Source organism: Tachyglossus aculeatus, chromosome 11 (assembly GCF_015852505.1).
Source record: "Tachyglossus aculeatus isolate mTacAcu1 chromosome 11, mTacAcu1.pri, whole genome shotgun sequence".
In the NCBI taxonomy this organism is placed as follows: Eukaryota; Metazoa; Chordata; class Mammalia; order Monotremata; family Tachyglossidae; genus Tachyglossus; species Tachyglossus aculeatus.
The window spans coordinates 12,072,262-12,093,306 of NC_052076.1; the positions used below are offsets into that span (position 1 = coordinate 12,072,262).

A 21,045-nucleotide genomic window follows, 5' to 3' on the forward strand; every position below is an offset into this window, starting at 1 on the left:
TGTGTGTGTGTATATATTTGTGTATATACATAAAGTAACAATGTATAAACAGGAATATGACATTCAAGAACCAGAAAGTAATCCTTACCCTAAATTCAATATTTGGAAAGAGACATTTGAGAATTGGGGCCAATTTGTACTTCACATCTAAAGAAAAACTGGAGGGGAACTAGAAAAGAGCAACAGAAATGATCGAAGAGCGAGGTCAAGATCTAAGAGGGAAAGTTAGAGGAATCAGAGTTCTCTCAATTAAATTTCCCTAAGGACTCCAATTCCTGCCTTCAAACCTCTGAAGGGCTACTTTTTCCCAAGCTCATTTCAACTTCACAGATGGTTCAAACTAGAGAGAAAGTAGGCTTAAGCCTGAGCAGGGTAGCTTTAGGTTAGACACAAAGAAGAACCTAAGGAAGGTAAGTAAGAGTGACCGTGCTCTAGATAAAGCTGTAGGGGGAGTTTCCCTTGGAGAGAGTTTAAAGAATTGGAAAGGCAACCATCTGCTTTGGCTTGTTGGACTATAATTCTTCTTAGGGCCAAGATGGCTTTCCAGGTCCCTTTCAGTTCCGTGCTTTTCTGCAGCACCTTGAATTGATTAAGGAAGTGAATCAAATTGAGAAGCAGCATGGTCTAGTGAGCAGAGTACTGCCCTGGGAGTCAGAAGGAGCAGGGTTCTAATCCCTGCTCTGCCATTTGCCTGCCGGGTGACCTTGGGCAAGTGTCTAAACTTCTCTGTGACTCAATCAATTGTATTTATTGAGCGCTTACTGTGTGCAGAGCACTGTACTGAGCGCGTGGGAAGTACAACTTGGCAACATATACTCAGTTACCACATCTGCAAAAATGAGATTTAACACTGTGAGCCCCTTGTGGGATATAGGTTGTGACCAACGTGATTAGCTTGTATATACCCCAGGGCTTAGTACAGAGCCTGGCACATAGTAGGCACTTAACAAATACTGTAAAAAAAGCAACAACTTGAAAGCAGGTGTGAATTGAATGATCTTATAAAACAAAAGTAAACAGAAAAAAAAAAACAAATACCTTGCCTGAAGTCCAGAAAGAGTGGTAGGGGAGGTGCAAAAGTGAAATTAGACAAGTCAAAAAGGAAACAACATGGTCTAGTGTAAAGAGCAAGGGAGTGGAAGTCAGGAGACCCAGATTCTAATCCCAGTTCTGCTGGGTGACCTTGGGTAAATCACTTAATCTCTCTGGGCCTGCAAAGAGGATACTGGCTCTCCCCCTATCTTTGAGGCGGGGAGCTGCGTGGCAGACAGAGGCTGTCTGATTGTATTATTTTGTATCACTTAGCAACCTGCTTAGCACCTAGTTAGAGTATCCAGTAAATTCCATGTCTTTTTCAAACCTCAGAAGCAGGGAGGAGGCAAGGGAGTCAGGACCATTCAACATCCAAGGAGTACATGCTTGACCTAGTGGATGGGACACAGGCCTGGGAATCAGAGGATTTAGGTCTAATCCCGGCTTTGCCCCTTGTCAGCTGTTTGACTTTGGGCCAGTCACTTGACTTCTCTGCCTCAGTTACCTCATCTGTAAAATGGGGATTAAGACTGTGAGCCCCATGTGGGAGGGGGAATATGTCCTACCTTATTATCTTATATCTACCCCAATGCATAGAAGAGTGCTTAACAGAAAGCATCATTATTATTTTTCCCTGAATGCCCTGAAAATATTCTGTCCTTCATTATGTATAATTCTCCCATCTTATTCTTTTATCTGCCTTGGAGAGTTAGATTTTCGAGAGAATTAAGAAATGCCATTGTAAAAAAGACTAAAGTTACACCCATTGATAGGGCTTTCATTTCTATTTCATAGTAAGGAGAGTCCTGATAGAGAAAATCACTTTCCATTTTTATAATCCCCAGCTTTCAAGGAGAAAGCAAAATACCGTTTTTCTTTCTTTTTATTGAAAATATCATTTTTCCCAAGGAAGATTGGGTCGTAGATTTGTTCAGTTAAATGGCTGAGCATGCCTGGAAGGATTTATGACTCTGTAAACATAATTTACATTTTAAATAGATGAGTAACAAGAAGTACAGCATAGGCTATATATAAATCTTGTTTAATTCATGCCCATCTGATCGTGTGAATGCAGTTTTATAACGCTTGTGAAATGAGACAAATTTGGTTTTGGAAGGGTATGGTAGACTTTAATTCTGTCTTCTAAGCAAATAATTAGGTTAGCAAATATTAATAGGTTTAGCTACACCAAAAGCTTTGGAATGTAGAATGAAACACTAATCTTCCTTCCCCCTATGTTCCTTGAGAGTTATGACAAGCTCGCTGCTAACTTTCCAAAATTACCCAGCCACCCAGTGATACTTCTGGCCTAACCCAAGTTCTTCAGCCCCTTCCTTGACCCCCCAACCAACCCCGCTTTCTTCCACCGGGCTGTCGGACCCACTCAGCTTTCCCCCCACATCTAGAGTCTTGTTTTGTTTATTGGTTGGCTTTATTATATTTGTTGCTTGCTTACTATGTTTCAAATACTGTTGTAAGCACTGGGGTAAATACTAGTTTATCAGGTTGGATGTAGGGTGGACACAGTTCCTGTCCCACATAGGGCTCACAGTCTAATTTTGGAGGAAGTAGGAATTAATCTCCATTTTACACTTGGGGAACCTGAGGCACAGAGAAGTGAATTGACTTGCCATAAGTCTCACAGCAAGCATTTGGCAGAGCCAGGATTGGAACCCAGGTCCTCTGACTCCCAGGCCCTTGGTCTTTCCACTAGACCACACTGCTCCTCTTGTGAAAGTCAAATGGAAAAAAAGGAATCTAAATGTGAAATAAATGTATTACATTTAGAGCTATATCCACCAAATTGTTTTATAAGCCCTTGGCCAGGATTTTTTTGGCCCTGGACAAATGGGCCAGTTCTTATTTTCATGACTGAATTACAGAACATTCATTTTATTCCACACTTGCAAATTGGGGTACCTCTGCAAAGAGCCTGGGATGGATGGATATTTCCCACAGTGCTTTGGGGTTTATTTTGTTTTTGCTTTTGCTGTTTGCTAAGTACTCACTACATGCTGGACACCATACCTAGCTCTGGGATAGATACAAGCTAATCAGGTAGGACAGAGTCCATATCCCACACGGGACTCACAGTCTTAATCCCCATTTTCGGAAGAGGTAACTGAGCCCCAGAGAAGTTAAATAACTTTCCCAAGGTCATACAGCAGACAAATGCAGACCTGGAATTAGAATCCGGGTCCTCTGACTTCCTCTCTTTCTTTTCTTTTTCTTGCTTCTTATCTGTTTATGGCATTTGTTAAGCGCTTACTATGTGCCTGGAATTGTACCTTGCTCTGGGGTACTCCAGGCCCGTGCTCTTTGCACTAGGCCATGCTGCTTCTCAGCGTGGTTCCTGTAATTCCCTTATTTGCTGAAGTACATAATGGCAGTGTTTCTAAAACCATTCATCTTGATATCAGATCCTAATAAGTAAATGGCCTATATATTAAAATAAGGGCAGAATAGAGAAAATGAAATCAAGAATTTTGAGGAAAGAGATCCATGACAAGAAGGTAGAATTATGCTACAAGCTTTCCCTCTAGTGGCTACTACTAACCCAGGAAGAATTCACTTGAATTTTCTAATCATTCTTTTAGACCTGCTGGAGCCATGTTAGCACCATTTCAGTGAAGGATTTCAGCTATTCTCTGGTGCCTCTGAAGCTAAGTAGGACGGTCTGTTCTTTTAAAGGGGAGCAGCTGCTTTATTAGCACAATATGGAAACTACATGGAAATCAGGCAGCCAAGATCAGCCTAAAGGTTATGCCAAAGCATGTCTAGCTCTCTCAAAACTTAAGCTTACTGTGGGCAGGGAGTGTTCCTTCTAAATCTGTTGTATTGTAATCTCCCAAGTGCTTAGTATAGTGCTCTGCGGATAGTAAGTGCTCAGTAAATACCATTGATTGTTACTGAGTTAAGTGTCTGGGAGGTAGCAAGGCCTAATGGACAGAGGCACAGATCTGGGAGTCAGGAGAAATGGGTTCTGGTCTCGGCTGTGCCATTTGCCTGCTGGGTGCCTCAGTTTCCTCATCAGTAAAATGGGGATTATGAAACTGTGTGCTTTCCCTCCCATGTAAACCATGAGCCCCATGTACTGGGTGGGATCTGATCATCTTGTATCTTCTTCGTCACTTAGCATAACACTTAGCGTGTAGTGAGTATTTAATAAATACTTTTTATGATGGTTATTATTATTTAAAAGTGTTTGTGTTTTCCTTATACCAGAGCCATATGTAAAGTTGGCTTGGAACTGAGTTCTTTGGGGTTTTTTCATCTTCCTCTGTGCTTCCCTTTTGCTGATGAAGAAATACAGGTGGATTTAGAAGTACCTCTCAATTGTATAAATTGTAGCCTGAAATTGTAGCTCTTTGGCTGTAGTACCTACAGTTTGCTAACAGATTTTTGCTTGTATCTTATTTTCCAGAACTTTGGAGTTCTTAATGAGACATTTATCCCTTCTAGCTGATTATTGCTCCATCACGAACATGCACGCTAAGAACCTAGCAATTGTGTGGGCCCCAAACCTGCTTCGGTAATTCATGTTTTCATTTCTGATCTTAAATCTACTAAACTTAATTGTAACTTTCATTTCGCCACTACACCTTAAAGAAAATGAAGTGTGCAAAGCCAACATCCATTATCCGTTCACCTCCCTCAAATGGGCGGAGTTAGCTTAACTAAGTGGTGGTAAAAATGGAATGATTTCCTCTGTCTTGTGTCTCGATTTCTATTAGAGAAATCATTTTGAGTCCTGACTTATCTTTGTGACTCTCTATTCATCTCTCCCAGGTCAAAACAGATAGAGTCTGCCTGCTTCAGTGGGACAGCTGCCTTCATGGAAGTGAGAATTCAGTCAGTGGTGGTTGAATTTATTCTCAACCACGTGGATGTTCTCTTCAGCAGCAAAATCAGTGCAGTCATTCAAGATGGGGCAGGTATGGACAGTGGGTGTTCACCAACGCTGTGACTGTATTTGGGTCTCAAAAGCAAGCTGCTTTCAAGAACTCAAGAATTGTTAAAAATAATACTGCTCATCAGTATTCACATCCTGCCACTTAGTAAAGTGAACATCCTGGGAAGATCCTTAGCATTTATATCACCTTTTGCTTAAGGAGCCTTATACTCTCTCTCCTGAAACCAGGACTGAAGGCTACCCCGCATCAAACCGTTGGCCCCAAGAGCCTCCATTGGGAAACCCTGGAGGAATTGCTCTGTGTCCTTGTATGTCTGACCCACCTCAGCTCTCATTCAATTAATCAGTGGTAATTACTGAGTGCCTACTGTGTGTAGAACATTGCACTAAATGCTCAGGGGAGAACAATCTAACAAAGTTGGTAGACCCATTCCGTTTCTAGACTGTGAGCCTGTTTTTGGGTAGGAACTGCCTCAATATGTGGCCGAATTGTACTTTCCAAGCACTTAGTACAGTGCTCTGCACACAGTAAGCACTCAATAAATATGATTGAACAAATGAATTCCATGCCCACGAGGAGCTAACAGTCTCGTGGGGGAGACAGAAGTTAATATAATTACAGATATGTACACAAGTGCTGTGGGGATGAAGGTGAGATAAATATCGTGCTTAAAGAATACAGATCCAAGATACAGAAGAGAGAGAGAGAGTCATTGAAAAGATGACTCATGATCTGTAGGTCAGAAACAGCCAGGGAGATCCCAATTCAATCCCTGTTGCCACTCCTTCTTCAACTCCCCAGTCCTGTCCTGGACCATTCCCCTAATCTGGGAGCTTGGGAGAGACTGGGCTAAGTGGGGGACTTGAGGAAGTGCTTCCCTTCTGTTGATCCTCAGCCTTCAGGCCCACTCTGCTTTCTTGGTGTGCCAGGAGGCTGGTCTTCAGGCAAAGTTCAGGTGTGGGATGAAATGAGACTAGGCCATGATTGCCCATTGACATCGAAGTTCAAAATTTATTTGGGAAATCAACATCGATTTCACAAACAGCGGCCGCAGCCCCAAGGCCTGCGAGAATGATTATGGCTTCATTCTTTGGTCAGCTATTCTCCATGTCTGGACAAATTGGAAATTGTTTTTCTGGATTGAAAATGTCTGTGCTCCTAGTGTACAAAAGAATAAGCCTTATTGCAATCAGCAGTGTCAATATCCAAAGCATTTATTGAGCTCCTCTGGGTAGAGCACTGTGTAGACACTTGGGGATTGTAAAGAAGAAATAGCATGCCATCCCTGCCCCTGAAGTAACCTACCATCTAATTAAATATAGAGGGTAGAAAAGAATATAAATCAAAAGACATTTGATCACTCCAGGGCTGAAAATTCATTTTTCCCTCAGCAGATGATCATAAAATATTGATTTGAAAAATGTTAGCAGCTCTTTAATGAGCTAATAAATTTGTTCACTTTTGTTGCTCTGGAAAAGTAAAGAATTTTCTCAGCTCTAATCACACATGCCCCCGTAGACAGTGGTTAATTATAGCAAGAGAATGACTCATTTTCCATTTTCTTCATATTTGCCTAAGGTTCCAGCAAAATAATAAGCTAATTTTCACAGTTGCAGTTCTGTGCCCGGTTTAGAACATTGCCTTTCATGACATTGAGTTAAGCTGTCACATTTCCTAGGTGGCAAGGATTTCTTAAGACAATTCAAGAGTGTACCTGGAGGAATTGGCAAGAGATCCAGGAAAATAGTAGAGCCCATTCAGGAGATAATAGTAGACTATATCAGGTTGAAAAGGGGAAAATGGGAACATGCTGTCCCCAAAGTAAGTGGAAAGGAAAGTTAAAACTGGAGAGCATTAACCAGGGCAGGTTAACAGTCACTCAAGCTGCTGGATCTATTTCCTCTTTGAAGTTGCAGATCAGTGACTTAAATTCTCAGGAGAAGTCAGCAAAGTGGAAGCTAGAGTGACCTCATCCCACTGAGTTGGTGAACCGAATGTTTTAAGAATTTTCATTTCTCCCCTTCCGACACCTGAAGCTCAAGATGGCTCTGATCTAGCTCTAGGATCTTACCGTGTACACTTTTACTACTCCTTGGAGTTTGGGAGTCTTATGAATGATAAAGATCCTTCAGACGTGAATTTCATCAGCTTTGTCTTGAAGCTCTAGCCCTGGGTCTTCCTGGGGACTGACCTGGAGAGGCTTTGGAGAAAAAGCCCTGTCTTATTTTGTGGGATACCTTTTTGCATATCAATAAATTAATCAATGGTATTTATTGTATGCTTACTATGTGCAGAGTACTGTACTAAGCACTTGGGGGAGTACAATACAACAAAATTAGCCTAGATGGCCTCTTGTCAGAATACTAAATATAAGGCTGCCAGCCTTCAGTAGGTTTCAAATTTAAACTTTCTGGGGGGAATCAAGAGCCCCAAATCCATAAACACCTAAATGGGTTAGTGGAAAGGCCGAAGTGTTTCTCGCTAGTAGCAAACCTCTGGCTAGGCCAGTAGGAAGAGAGGGCAGAGGAAAACTTGGTTGGTGGAAGCCAACTTGTTTCCCAGGTCCTCTTAAGCAGTGGCACGACAGAACCCACAAGAACAGCGTTTTCGCTTGGACCTCTGGAGGGAAATCAAGCCCAGGCTACTTGCAAGTCCAAAATGAGCCAAGGGCTATGATGCCCCCCTTCAGGAACGTCAGCAATTGAACAATTAGGTTGTGTTCATTTTCTCTGGGCTAACCTGTAGAGTTTCAAAGCTGACCCACCTTACTTAATCTCTGTCGATCACTCAATCAATCAGTGGTATTTATTGATCATTTCCTGTTTGCAGCGGTATACTAAGTGCTTGGAAAAGTACAATAAAGTGGAGTCAGTAGACATGATCCCTGCCCACAGGGAGAGACAGACCTTTTCTTTCAGACAGGGAAAGGTCAAAAAATGTCATCAGTCCATTTTAATGTGTGCCAGGTTTTGGTGTAGGATGGAGAGTTTGATTGCCTTGTTTCTTGCTTTATCCATTAGCAGCTTCTTTATCCAGGCCCAAGTCCCTGTTGGTTTCTTCGCCATCCACCAAGTTGCTGACTTTGGAAGAAGCCCAGGCCCGGACACAAGCTCAGATCCACTCCCCCATTGTGACCGACAACAAGTACATTGAAGTGGGAGAAGGGCCAGCCGCACTTCAGGGAAAATTCCATACTGTCATTGAGTTTCCTCTTGAAAGGTGAAGCCACTTTGATTTTTCCATCGTGTACATTTTTCAGTCTCCTCTTTCAGAACATTTCTGGCCCCAGTCCTACCCCAACGAGCCCTGCTTGTTCTTGTGGTCAAAGATACCTGCTGTTCCTTCCTGTCCTGAGGCTTGTTCGAAAAGAAGGAAAATAGTCTATAGGCATATTCTATTTTCAGCAGCAGGAAGTAGTTTCTGCCATGGAGCAAGATTCTTTTTCTGTCCAATGAATGTTACATTGGCAATGGACTCAGTTTTCTGTTTGCCTGTGAAATCTGGATGCAGACAGTTCCTCCTGTGTAGACAGGGTGCAGTCTAAGTCACGGTTTCTTCATTAAGCATTTAGCTAAGATGCATGGGTGCTCAATGTTTCATGAGGTAGGTACATTATAGAGAAGCAGCGTGCACTAATCAGCCATGATTAGGTATTTTCCATATATTAGGGTTTCTCTCACTTTTCCTCCCATGCTCTTCCATTCACTGATTCCAATCAGTGGCATTTATTGAGGTCCTGCTGGGTCTGTTGTAGTAAATTCTACTGTGTTGTACTCTCCCAAGTGCTTAGTATAGTGCTCTATACATAGTAAGCGCTCAGTAAACACTGTTGATTGGTTAACAGATTGAAATTCATGATACTAAGCTTTTGGGATGGTACAATAGTAGTAGTAATGCTGTTTATTGAACGCTTCCTGTTTGTAGAGCACTGTACTAAGAATTGGGAGAAGAGTATAAAGGTGGAAATTAGACATGGACCCTTCCCTCGAGGGGCTCACTGCCCTCCCTGAGCTTACAGTCTACCAGGGGAGACTGTAAATAAGACTTAAATAAGGTATAGACAGGAGGAAGAAATAGAGTTTAGAAGATATAGACGTAAGTGCTGTGGGGGCTTCCCTCCCTGTGTCCATTACTTTTTGTCTTTTTTCAGAAGAACGTTTCTCCTCAGAATATTCCAGCTCCCCTCTGATCCAGCAGAAACCCCAGGCCCTTCTGAATCCCTGTCCTGAATCTTGAACTCCTGCACTACTTTCCACTTTTCAAAAGTCTGACCTGGGTCCTGGTCTTTTCCTCTCAGTCAATAGTCAGTGGTATTTATTGAGTGCTTACTGTTGGCAGAACACTGTATTGAGCACTTGGGAGCGTTCAGTACAGCAGAGATGGTAGAAGCAGTCCCTGCCCAAAAGGAGCTTACAGTGTAGAAGGGGACACAGAAATTAAAACAAAGAACAGCTCCGTATGTAAGTCCTATGTTGCTGAGGGTGGGGTGAATATCAAGTGCTTAAAGGAGGCAGATCCAAGTGCATAGGTGACACAGAAGGGAGAGGGAATACGGGAATTGAGGGCTTAGTTGGGGAAGGCTTCTTAGAGAAGATGTAATGTTTTGATAAGGCTTTGAAGGAGGGAAGGGTGGTGGTCATCTGTCTCAATCCTTCTCTCAACCCCAGCTCTGTCCCTTCTTTTCTTCACCATTTACTCCAAACATCCCCCTGCAGGCTACCTAATCATGCCCTTCCCAGGAGAAATTGGCTTCCGGAATTCTTTGCACAACACAAAATGATGTGACCTTGGAAAGTCACTTAACTTTTCTGTGCCTGAGTTCTCTCATGTGTAAAATGGAGATTGAGACCGTTAGCCCCATGTGGATTGGACTGTGCCCAATCTGATAATAACAATAATAATAATAATAATAATAGCACTTGTTAAGCACTTGCTATGTGCAAAGCACTGTTCTAAGCGCTGGGGAGGACACAAGATGATCAGGTTGTCCCACGTGGGGCTCACAGTCTTAATCCCCATTTTACAGATGAGGTAACCGAGGCCCAGAGAAGTTAAGTGACTTGCCCAAAGTCATACAGCTGACAGTTGGCGGAGTTGGGATTTGAACCCATGACCTCTGACTCCCAAGCCCGTGCTCTTTCCACTGAGCCAGGCTGCTTCTCTATAATGTATCTAACTGAGTGCTTAGTACAGTGCTTGGCACATGGTAAGTGATAACTAGTACCATATAAAACCCCCACTTTACTGTTCTCTGACCTCCTGTTCCCTCACCTTTGATGGCCATCTTTTATTGACTAGGCTTTTATTCTTTATCTTCCCAATTCTTTGCTTTTTGAAAAGCACCGTGTTTGTTTTTATATACGTAGTGACAGAAAAGAGGACTTCCCATTCCCATCTCTTGGGGAAGGAAAAAAATTACAGTACAGGGACAGTACTGTACACGTGGATACATTTTTTAACCCAGCTCCATATTCTCTAGAGTCATAGATGAGTGATGAATAATGAGAGGAGAGCAGAGCAGGTGGATGTGATGAGGTACTCTCCCAAGAGTTAGCACAGTGTTCTGCACACAGTAAATGCTCAGTACATACCATTGATGAAGTACTGAAAAATTCTGCAAAAAAATAGCATTCACGAGGAGTGACTTCCTGGCTTTTTGTCCAGCCAAGTTTCCTAGTATTGTGGCTGATGGCCAGAATATGTATATTCAAACCTGTTTCTGCTCCATTTGTCCTCAGGTAATAATTGTGGCTTTTACTTAGTGTTTACAATAGGTCAAGAGCTGGGATAAGTATTCAATAATCAGCCTCTGTCCCACACAGGGCTCACATTCTAAGAGGGTGGGAAATCAGCAGTCCCCTCCCCATTTTACAAATGAGGCAGGCCCAGAGAGATTGAGTGACTGGCCCAAGCAGGCCAGCGATAGAGCTGGGAGTAGAAGCCAGGCTTCCTAACTCCCAGCCCCCTGCTTTTATCCGTAGGCCTTTTACTTTGGGGTTTGGTCTTGGTAATTTACCTCTTGGTGTCCCCAATTGAAATATCTCCTCTGCTCTAACCAGGAAGCGGCCCCCAAGCAAAATGAAGAAGTCTCCAGTGGGGAGCTGGCGGTCCTTCTTCAACTTGGGGAAGTCTTCATCGGTCTCCAAGCGCAAACTCCAACGGAATGAGAGTGAGCCTTCAGAGATGAAAGCCATCGCTCTGAAAGGTGAGCGTCTGCCATTTTTTTTCCAATGGCATCTGTTAAGCGCTTACTATGTACCAGGCATTGCACTGAGTGTGGGGATAGATACAAGCTAATCAGGTTGGACACAGTCATGTCCTACATGGAGCTCAAGGTCTTAATCTGCCTTTTACAGGTGAGGTAACTGAGTCACAGTGAAGGGAAGTGACTTGTCCAAGGTCACACAGCAGATGAGTAGCAGCATGGCATAATTAATAGAGCACGGGCCTGAGAGTCAGAAGGTCATGGGTTCTAAATCCCAACTCTGCCACTTGTCTGCTGGGTTACCTTGGGCAAGTCACCGAACTTCTCTGGGCTTCAGTTACCTCATCAGTAAAATGGAGATCAAGTCTGTGAGCCCCATATGTGTCAGGGACTGTGTCCAACCCGATTTGCTTGTATCCACCCCAGCACCTAGTACTGTGTGCCAGGCACAAAGTAAGCACTTAACAAATAGCACAATTATTATCATTAAGTGGTAGAGCTGGTATTAGAACACAGGTCCTTTCAGATTCACACCCAGCACAGTCGGCCAAGCCTACAGCTTCTCAAGAAGTCACCTAGGTCTCCTTTCTCAAAGGCTTCTTCCCTCTCTTTGTAGACACATCTAGAACATTTAGCAGAATATTGTGGGCGATCTCATACAGGCTTAATGGAACTCTTTGTCAATGGTCTGATTTACACGAATCCAAGTGAACAACTGGGTTATTGCGGCCCCAGGGGAAACAGTGCCCCAGAAGCACTGGAGGCATTCTCTTTCTTCGCTAGCCCATGGCATCATCTGAATCCAGGAATGTGCAATAATGGCAAGGAACAGGGTCTGAGCCAAGCATTAGCCCAGGTTCCCAGAGTAAGAGGGACTGGAAGAATGACCAGCATCATTCATTCATTCATTCATTCAATCGTATTTATTGAGTGCTTACTGTGTGCAGAGCACTGTACTAAGCACTTGGGAAGTACAGGTTGGCAACATATAGAGACGGTCCCTACCCAACAGTGGGCTCACAGTCTAGAAGGGGGAAACAGAGAACAAAACAAAACATGTTAACAGAATAAAATAAATAGAATAATTATGTACAAGTAAAATAGATAAATAGAGTAATAAATACATACAAACATATATACATATATACAGGTGCTGTGGGGAAGGGAAGGAGGTAAGGCAGAGGGGATGGAGAGGGGGAGAGGAAGGAGGGGGCTCAGTCTGGGAAGGCCTCCAGGAGGAGGTGAGCTCTCAGAAGCCTGCACTCTTGCTCTTTCACCAAGAGGTGAACCAGTCGGGTTGCAGGAGATGAAGAATTTGTCTGGCTCCACCCAAAGTCAGAAAGAGAAATCTTGGGCACGTGTGTGTGTGTTCGTATACACACCTGCCAAGGACATTTTGGATGAATTTGCATAACTTGTGCTTTTCCGATCTACATAAAGGCAGTTTGGGGGGCTTAAGCATGCCATTAAGGTGCGGTGTAGATCAGATATGTATAAATGCTTTCTGATTCCACAGCTGTAGACTTCAGAAGGGGGATTGTTGTTTTCAGGGAAATGAGTGGGAGGATTGTCAGCCCGCTTGGTGTCCCAAGGCCAAGTCCCAGTTGGCTTTTGACCATAACGAGGAGGAAGATCAAATGTCACACTCTCTGGTTTTGATTCTTCAGGTGGCAGGGCAGAAGGAACCCTACGCTCGGCTAAGAGTGAAGAGTCTCTGACTTCTCTGCACGCTGTTGATGGTAAGGCTGAATTCCACCGAGCAGGCTTTGGCTTTTGGAGACACAGCTTTGGTTCATTGTGAAATGACTTTCTAGCACACTATTTACTGTATGTCAGCTAATTATCCACATCATCCAATTTTCTGGAGCTCAGCACAGCTGATGGTCTCTACTTGGGAAACTCAGAACCCAATGAGAAAAAGCAAAATAGATCACTATTTAAAATCTTGGTTGAAAAGAAACTTTTTTTGATATGAAAGGGCTTACCCCGTGATACAGTTAAGAAATAAAGCTACCATCCTGTCAGTAATCACTTGGAAGAAATGGTGTACCGACCACATGCTGTTGAGTTCTTTTCTGGAAGGTGGGGTGCTTCATAAAAGCTGAAAATACGCAGCAGTGTTTTGGCTTTTGAGGATTGGTAGGGTGTCTTTCCACATCATCTCCTTGAGGTCTCTAGGCCCTTTAGCTTGTGAATCTCAAAAGCACTCAGTTGCCATTGCTTAAATAAGCCTCACAATCCTTTTGTGAAGCCAGGTAGGCACTCTGTTCTCCATAAAGAGGTGTGTCCCAGAAAGCCATCAAGTGAGTCAGTGGTGGAACTGGGAATTGAACCAAGAAGATCTGAGATCCTTGCCCATATTCTGACAGTCAGATACATCTCTGACCTTCTGACCACCTATGTGGAACAGGTGGCGGTGTTTTCAGGTCAGCCATTTGCTTCTGGGGTTCAGCACCGTCAGGCTTGAGGTGTTGAGAGACATGGGCTGTAACTTTTTCCTCTCTCAGAGCAGGGAATCCCTGCCTCACAAGGTAGCCAATCTGTTCTGACAGTGTGTCCCCTGACATTAAATGCGATTTGATCCCCATATCCCTTTGTTGCCAGGTGAATCGAAGCTGTTCCGGCCCAGGAGACCCCGTTCTAGCAGTGACGCGCTCTCCGCCTCTTTTAATGGAGAGATGCTAGGGAACCGCTGCAATTCCTATGACAATCTGTCCCACGAGCAGGAAAGTGAAGAGGAAGATGGGCTGCTACACATCCCAGCCCTCATGTCCCCTCATTCTACCGAGGATGTTGACCTGAGCCCGCCAGACATTGGCGTGGCCAGCTTGGATTTTGATCCCATGTCCTTCCAGTGCAGTCCTCCCAAGGCAGAGGCGGAGTGCCCCACCCTGCTGGACTTCGAGGAATCAACCCAGGACAAGGCGGCCAGTCGAAAGGAGGCTGAGGCAGGTAGCCAGTGTCAGACTCCCGGAAGCACCACCAGCTCTGAACCTGTCTCCCCGCTCCAGGATAAGGCGAGTAGCCCCTTCTTCACCCTGGATCTGAGCCCGACGGAAGAAAAAGCGCCCAGGCCCTCCTCATCCACTGAGAGGGTCGTCTATGCTTTCTCCCCCAAGATGGGACGGAAACCAAGCAAGTCCCCGGACCCGACCGGATCCGAGGCTGCCTCTGCACCCCTGCCCGGCCCCATGTCCGAGGCTGCCGGCGGAATTCCTGACCCCGTCCCAAACACACCTCTGCCCGCCTGGAACAGGAGCTTCGGTGATGGGGAGGCCCCCAACAGTTGTCCCCACCAGGGGCTGACGACCAAAGGTGATGCCACAGAAGCCCGTGAAAGATGCCCCTCCGAAGCCCAGGTGTTGGAGCCCGTGGCCGCCGTCACCGCCCCCAAAGTAGAACCGCTCACACCAGTGGAACCGTTTGTGCTGAACGGTAACAGTAAGGCTGTAGCTTCTGCACAGACCCACCCAGGTACCATGTGTTTTCCTCCCTTCTTTCTCTAAGTTCCAAGGGATCTGCTGTCCTCTGGGCTACCTGTGTCTATTATCAGCGGGAACATTTGCACCACTTCTGGTCCTAAATCAGAAAGAATGCACGGGAGGCTGTGCTGATAGCTCAGAGCGAAATTTTCAGAGATGCCAGGGGCAACTTGTGACCCTCCCCTAGGCCTCGGAAAGCCCTTCTATCTGTGTCCGCTCACAGAAAAATTCCATGGATGAATTTTTCCCAGTCTTTCTAGAGTTTAAATGCAGATATCGGTATTGTAGCCTTTCAGGTTAGCCTGTCAGCATAACGCTATCATAGCTAAGAACCAATTCTTAATCTAAAAAAAAATAATCTGCCAGCCTTTGAAGGTGCCCTTGTTTTATGAGAGCTAAATTCCAAACCAGACAGGGGGGTCTCAGGCATCTCTGCTTGCTATTTCTCTAGATGTTCAAGAGGAACAAAATCTTCTGTTCTTGTTTTCCTTCTGAACCAGCTGTATTTTCTGCAGCTTTTGCATGTGGGAGAGAAGACGACCAAGGAATGCAGTTTTGACAGCTGGCGGACAACTATTTTTTTAGTGGTCTCATGGGGAAATATTTCACTGTCCTGTCCTTAGAGGGTAACATGAACTACCTTTTCACTCTCGTTTTTTTTTGTTGTTGTTGTTTTTTTTCCCAATTTCCCATTAGGAGCAGTTGCCCTTGACTCCCCTCAGGATCCCGTTCCTGTCAGTTCAGTAACTCTAATCCCACCTCCACCACCACCGAAAAACGCTGCCCGCATGTTGGCGTTAGCTTTAGCCGAATCTGCACAACAAGCCTCCACCCAGTCACTGAAGAGACCAGGAAATGGCCAGGCCAGTTATCCCGATGCCGGAGACAGCGCAGTGTCTGGGTCCCAGGGCCCACAGTTCACCCTCCCTACAGGTTTCCCATTAGACAAGGCCTATTTTCAAAGCAGGACACCGGGAGAGCCCCCCGAGCTCCAGCGGGCCGCCCCCGGAGGCTGTGACGGCTCCATTCTCTGTCCAGATGCATCCGCCGCCGCCTCCGAGGACCAGCCCTATGCTGCCCTGGCCCCTGAACCCAGGGACAGGCCGCACTCCTCAGCAGCCTCCCTGGGGGATCCACCCCGTGCGGACAAGGCGGAGACCCATGCGGCCCTGTGGGCGGACTCGGAGAAGACCAGCCGGCCGTCCCCTCCCAGGGATCCGGAGACGGACCCCCGGGCCCTATCTTTCGGGAGTCCGGACCCGCCTGACTGGCACTTGCCCAGGGGGGAGGAGCCTTACATCCTTCCCGATCTGCACATCGACAAACCCCACCTCCCTCCCGAGATGGCACCAGGCCTGTGGCCCCTGGACAGAGCCCTCACTTCGGCCGGCCCCTCCGGGGAGAGCAGCACTGGCAGCACAGTGACTCACCTGACAAATACTCAGCTGGCAGCGACCGAAATCAGCCCCAGGGAATCTTCTTGGGGCTGTGCCGGCCAGCCCGCCCCCTCAGGGGACTGCTTCTTCCCCACCGGGCAGCCTGCACCCTCAGCGGATGGCTTCTTTGGCACCCTCCAGCGCACCTATAGGAACAACCGGCCCCGCCCTGTAACCCCTCCGGCTCAGAGAGCAGTCGAACCCCAGGCACCCTTGGGGCAGATTCCCGCAGCAGCTAGCATGGCACCCAATGGTTCCCTGAAGGTGAGAAGCTGAGGGAGTGGGCATGGGACAGGAGGCGGAGGTGAGATGGGACTGGGAGGAACCGGGGCTTTTCCACAGGAGGGTGTCTGTCCTGGGGAAGATAGCTCCTTCCTCTCTGGGCGGCTATCCCAGGAGACAGGCTGAGGCTGGCATCTGTCGTCTGCCTCCCAAACTGGTGCTTCTACAGCAACTCTCTGGGCAGCTAATTTGCTGTTGATTTTCCTTTGGGGGAAAAAGGAGTATGGTAGCATGGTTGCCCTCAGTAGAGCCTCCCTTGCTCTCCAGTTCCTTGAGTCCCAGTGGGTATTGGCTGGGGAGTGGGAGTCAATGGCACAACCGGGTATTGGGTGTCAGGTTTTCTGGTTCTTCCTTCAGCTCCTCCACTGACTCACTATGTAGCTGGGCAAGTTGAGTTGCTTCTGTTTTCTGGCCTTCGGGCCACTTTTTGTAGTGAATGGGGTCAGGACGTCCCCAAGAATCGCTTTAGGATTTGTAGAGTCCCAAATGGGTCATACAGGAGCAGTTGCCTTGCAGGTACATAGGGAAGCAGTGTGGCCTAATGGAAAGAGTGTGAGCCTGAGTGTCAGAGGACCTGGATTATAATCCCAGATCCATTGCTTGCATGCTCTGTGACTTTGGGCAAGTCACTTGCCTCAGTTTCTCTACCCTAAATAGGGGACAAAATACCTTTTCTCCCTCATATTCAGACTGGGAGACCCATGAACAGCAGAGACTGTGTCCAATCCGATTAACTTGGATCTACCCCAGTGCTTAGAACAGAGCTTGACATAGAGTAAGCAGCGTGGCTCAGTAGAAAGATCCCGGACTTTGGAGTCAGAGGTCATGAGTTCAAATCCCGGCTCCGCAAATTGTCAGCTGTGTGACTTTGGGCAAGTCACTTAACTTCTCTGTGCCTCAGTTACCTCATCTGTAAAATGGGGATTAAGACCGTGAGCCCCATGTGGGACAACCTGATCACCTTATAACCTCCCCAGTGCTTAGAACAGTGCTTTGCACATAGTAAGCGCTTAATAAATGTCATTATTAGTAGTAGTAGTAAGCGCTTAACAAATACCATAAAAAAATTTGTACAGCAACTGGTTGGCAACCATTTTTGACCAAGAACCCCAGCTTAAGCCGTAATGGGGTACTTGTGTTTTCAAGAGAACAGTGATGATTCTAGTCTATCTCAAATTATTACTGCTTTCATCATTACTGCCTTTGGCAAGTGTCTCAGCATGAACAGAAAGCACTTGAATTTCTTGAACTTGCAGTCACCTGCCTGTCTTTGCCAAGGTGGAGCAGGAAGCAGCAAGGCTTCAGGGCAGCAGGCCACCTCTGAGCTGGTTTCCCCTGGGGGCCCTGAGAAAGCCACTTCATTCATTCATTCAATCGTACTTATTGAGCGCTTACTATGTGCAGAGCACTGTACTAAGTGCTTGGGAAGTACAGGTTGGCAACAAATAGAGACGGTCCCTACCCAACAATGGGCTCACAGTCTAGAAGGGGGAGACAGACAACGAAACAAAACAAGCAGACAGGTGTCAATACCATCAGAATAGATAAACAGAATTATAGCTATATACACATCATTAATAAATGGAGAAATAAATATGTACAAATATACACAAGTGCTGTGGGGAAGGGGAGGCGGTAGGGCAGAAGGAGGGAGTAGGGGCGATGGGGAGGGGAGGAGGAGCATCATGCACTTGCCTTCCGTAGAGGCATGGCCTGGATTGATCACTCTCGGCATGGATAACAACCTGCTCTCAGGCGAGACCTTCTGCCAGTTCTTTACTGGCACAGCATTTTGCTGCCCAGCTGGTGCAGGCAGTCTTGGGAGGGGATGGTCTCTGAAGACTCTGGGGCCCAACTCCCAAGTAGCACTTGAGGAATCTTTTATTTTGCCAAGAAGAGGTTTCTGTAGGCCCCCATTTCTCCAGATTTGATCCTTAAAGGAGCCTGACCGCCCCCACGCCCATTAGTGGTTTCCTGTCGGTGGTGCAGTGGAGGCCCATAGACACCTGTGCTTGTTCCCCTTGACTAGGTGCGAGGAGGACTGCCAGCTCCAGAGAAGCCTCCTGAACCCCGAGCAGCGGACCCCGCCCCCTCCGCCTGGGCCTCCGCCGCTACCACTGCCCACCCAGGCCTGCCTGTGAAGCTCCGGGAGGGCATGCGGGCCCCGCCCCTTCACCTGCGCTCTGAGTCTGTTCCTGCCTCCGCGCCTTACAGCTTCACTGCGCCTGTCCCACCCACGCGGACGCTGGAAAGTAAGATGGCGGCCGCCATGCATTCCAACAACACTGATGGCCTGGGTGCCTTGAGTTACCATGCCTTTGCTGCAACGCCGTCGGCCTCCCCAGATGAGGACTCGTCGCCGGGACCCCCCCACCCTCAGCCAAAGCACACCTCACTGAAGCCAGCCCACCCCGTCTATCCCTGGCCGGAGAACTCCCCCGAGCCCCTCAGCCCTGAAAACTGCACGCACGTCAGCCTGGCTTCCACCTGCCAGTACCGTCTGCCGGCCGGCCCTCTGCCCACCATGAAACCGGAGCAACTCCAGGGGTATGGCTCCAGGTCGGAGACCCTGTCCTCCGGGAGCTCCCGCTACAACACATACCTGCCCCTGGGGAAGAGTGGGGCGGGAGCCCGCTCGAGGCCATGCAACCGGGTGGAGTACGGGTCTTCGGCCAGCCCTTCCGTGCGCAGCGTGTGTTACCCTGATGACCTGCCCGTGTACCCCACCATCCGGAGGGTCCAGTCCCTGCACGTGCCCCCAACATCCCTGATCCGCTCTGTGCCCATCTCCCGGACTGAGGTGCCACCGGATGACGAGCCCGCCTTTTGCCCGCGACCCCTCTACCCATATAAGCCATACCAGTCCTCCCCGGCCCGCTCGGATTACCACGTGACTCAGCTGCAGCCTTATTTCGAGAACGGCCGAGTCCACTACCGCTACAGCCCATACTCCAGCTCCGCGGGTACCTGCTACGGTGCCGACGGGCCCTTCTACGCCCTGGACGCCTACAGCACGATGCAGCCGAAGCCACCCCACCGCCCACCAGGCAGGGACCTGACCTTCTGTGCCGCCCGGCCCCAGGGCAAGAATTCGGCCCGCCACCCCGGTGCGCCGCCTCGCCCCCGGGCCAGCTTCGTAGGCTACCTGCCGGGCCAAGAGCCCACTTATGCCCATCTGCCCCCGCCTTCCGACGCCAGGCCCGCGTATGCCTCATGGGACCTGGAGGACCTGGAGAAGTATCGCCTGCAGTCAATCCGGAGGGAGAGCCGCGCGCGCCAAAGGGCCAGGGGGCCCATCTTGTCCCAGTATGACAACATAGCCCCGCTCGGGCTGGAGGACCCGGCCAGCCTCTACGTCATCCACCTCCGCAGCAAGTCCGACCCGGGAAAGACGGGGCTTCTGTCGGTGGCGGAGGGGAGGGATGGGCGCAGCGCCTCCAAGGCCATCGCCCCCGCTGAGGGAGATGATCGCTTCTGCCGGAAGCATCCCGAGGCTGAGCTGGAGCGAGCCCACTGCCACAGCAGCTGTGGCAATGGGCAGGCAGAGAAGCCCTCCCTCCCCCAAAAGCAGAGCAGCCTCCGGAGCCGCAAGGCCCGGGACCCAGGCGGACCCCCGCCCGAGCACAGGGCTCACCAGGAAGCAAGCCATAGGGCCCCGGCGGAGGCCAGGAACGGACCACCGTTTCCCGCGGGCACCTGCCAGCTCGATTACGGGCCCAGAGGCCCCCAGGACCCACTGGAGCCCCCAGGCTACCACCCCCTGTATGGCCCCAGCGGGCAGGGGACGTTGAGGCTGAGCCACAAAGAGCCGAGGCTGCCCGAAGATCCAGAGCGGCCTCGGGTGCGGCCCTCCGCGGCCCCTGAGAGGCTCTCCAGAGACTGCTATCTAGAGGAGGAGCACCTGGCCCGGGCCATGGCCGCACCCCCAAAGCCCGAGAGGAGCCACAGCCTGAGGCTCCACCCGGGGCCAAGCATGGAGAGGGAGCCCGGCCTTCTCTACCAGTACCACCCTCACGGCAAGCGCCAGGGCACGGTGACTGTGCTGTCTCAGTACGATAACGTGGGTGACTGTCACACCCTGCCCCCACCCCCACGGGGCCCCGCCTTTGGTGGCGGAGGAGGAGGAGGTGGAGGAGACGGGCTGTTCGGGCCCCCCAGCTTTCCCCATCCACAGAACAGGACTTACGCCACCGCCTTGGGTCAGGGGGCCTTCCTTCCCACAGAGATGTCTTTGCAAAGCCCCGAAACACACCTCCGTGCAGAATGAGCCCGGGAATACGGTAATAGAGTCGAAGCAGCCTCTGCTGGACAGCGGACTGTTTTATTTTTTCAACGACCAAAAAAATTTAAAAAAAAATACAAAACCCTAAAAAATCACAAAAACAACCAAACCATCCCCGTAAGAAAAAGGAAACCGATCATCTCCTCCCCACCACACCCGCCCCCGCCCCCATCCCATCACGGCCTCTCCCACCCACCACCTCTGTCATTTGTGGATGGCAGAGAGCTGGGTGGGGTTTACAGGGTTATAGCGTTGGTCCACGGCAGAGAAATCCTTTATCCACCAAGCTCGCCTGAGGGCGCTGGACCGAAACGGGCCCAGGTGCCCCCATCTTCCCAGCTTAATGTCGTCCCGTCTCCCGAGTTCCTGCCAGGGCCCAGAGCAGCAGCTCCCATCAGTCAGGAAAGGCCCT

At 48.4% G+C, this 21,045-nt stretch overlaps 1 protein-coding gene across 10 annotated transcripts in view; it reads left to right on the forward strand.

The window, feature by feature from the left end:
* Positions 1-20,755, forward strand: part of ARHGAP32 (Rho GTPase activating protein 32) — a 368,515-nt gene extending 347,760 nt beyond the window's left edge. For 7 of the 10 annotated variants that reach the window (XM_038753686.1, XM_038753690.1, XM_038753689.1 and 4 more), the window contains 8 exons: positions 4,457-4,564; positions 4,822-4,967; positions 7,967-8,165; positions 11,006-11,151; positions 12,819-12,890; positions 13,756-14,625; positions 15,330-16,333; positions 18,381-20,755. In XM_038753686.1, coding sequence (XP_038609614.1) covers positions 4,457-4,564; positions 4,822-4,967; positions 7,967-8,165; positions 11,006-11,151; positions 12,819-12,890; positions 13,756-14,625; positions 15,330-16,333; positions 18,381-20,618 — 4,783 coding nt within the window. In that variant the 3' untranslated portion in view covers positions 20,619-20,755. The remainder of the gene's footprint in view (positions 1-4,456; positions 4,565-4,821; positions 4,968-7,966; positions 8,166-11,005; positions 11,152-12,818; positions 12,891-13,755; positions 14,626-15,329; positions 16,334-18,380) is intronic. The other 3 variants (XM_038753688.1, XM_038753691.1, XM_038753693.1) reach the window with 1 other exon arrangement.
* Positions 20,756-21,045: the final 290 nt, after the last annotated feature.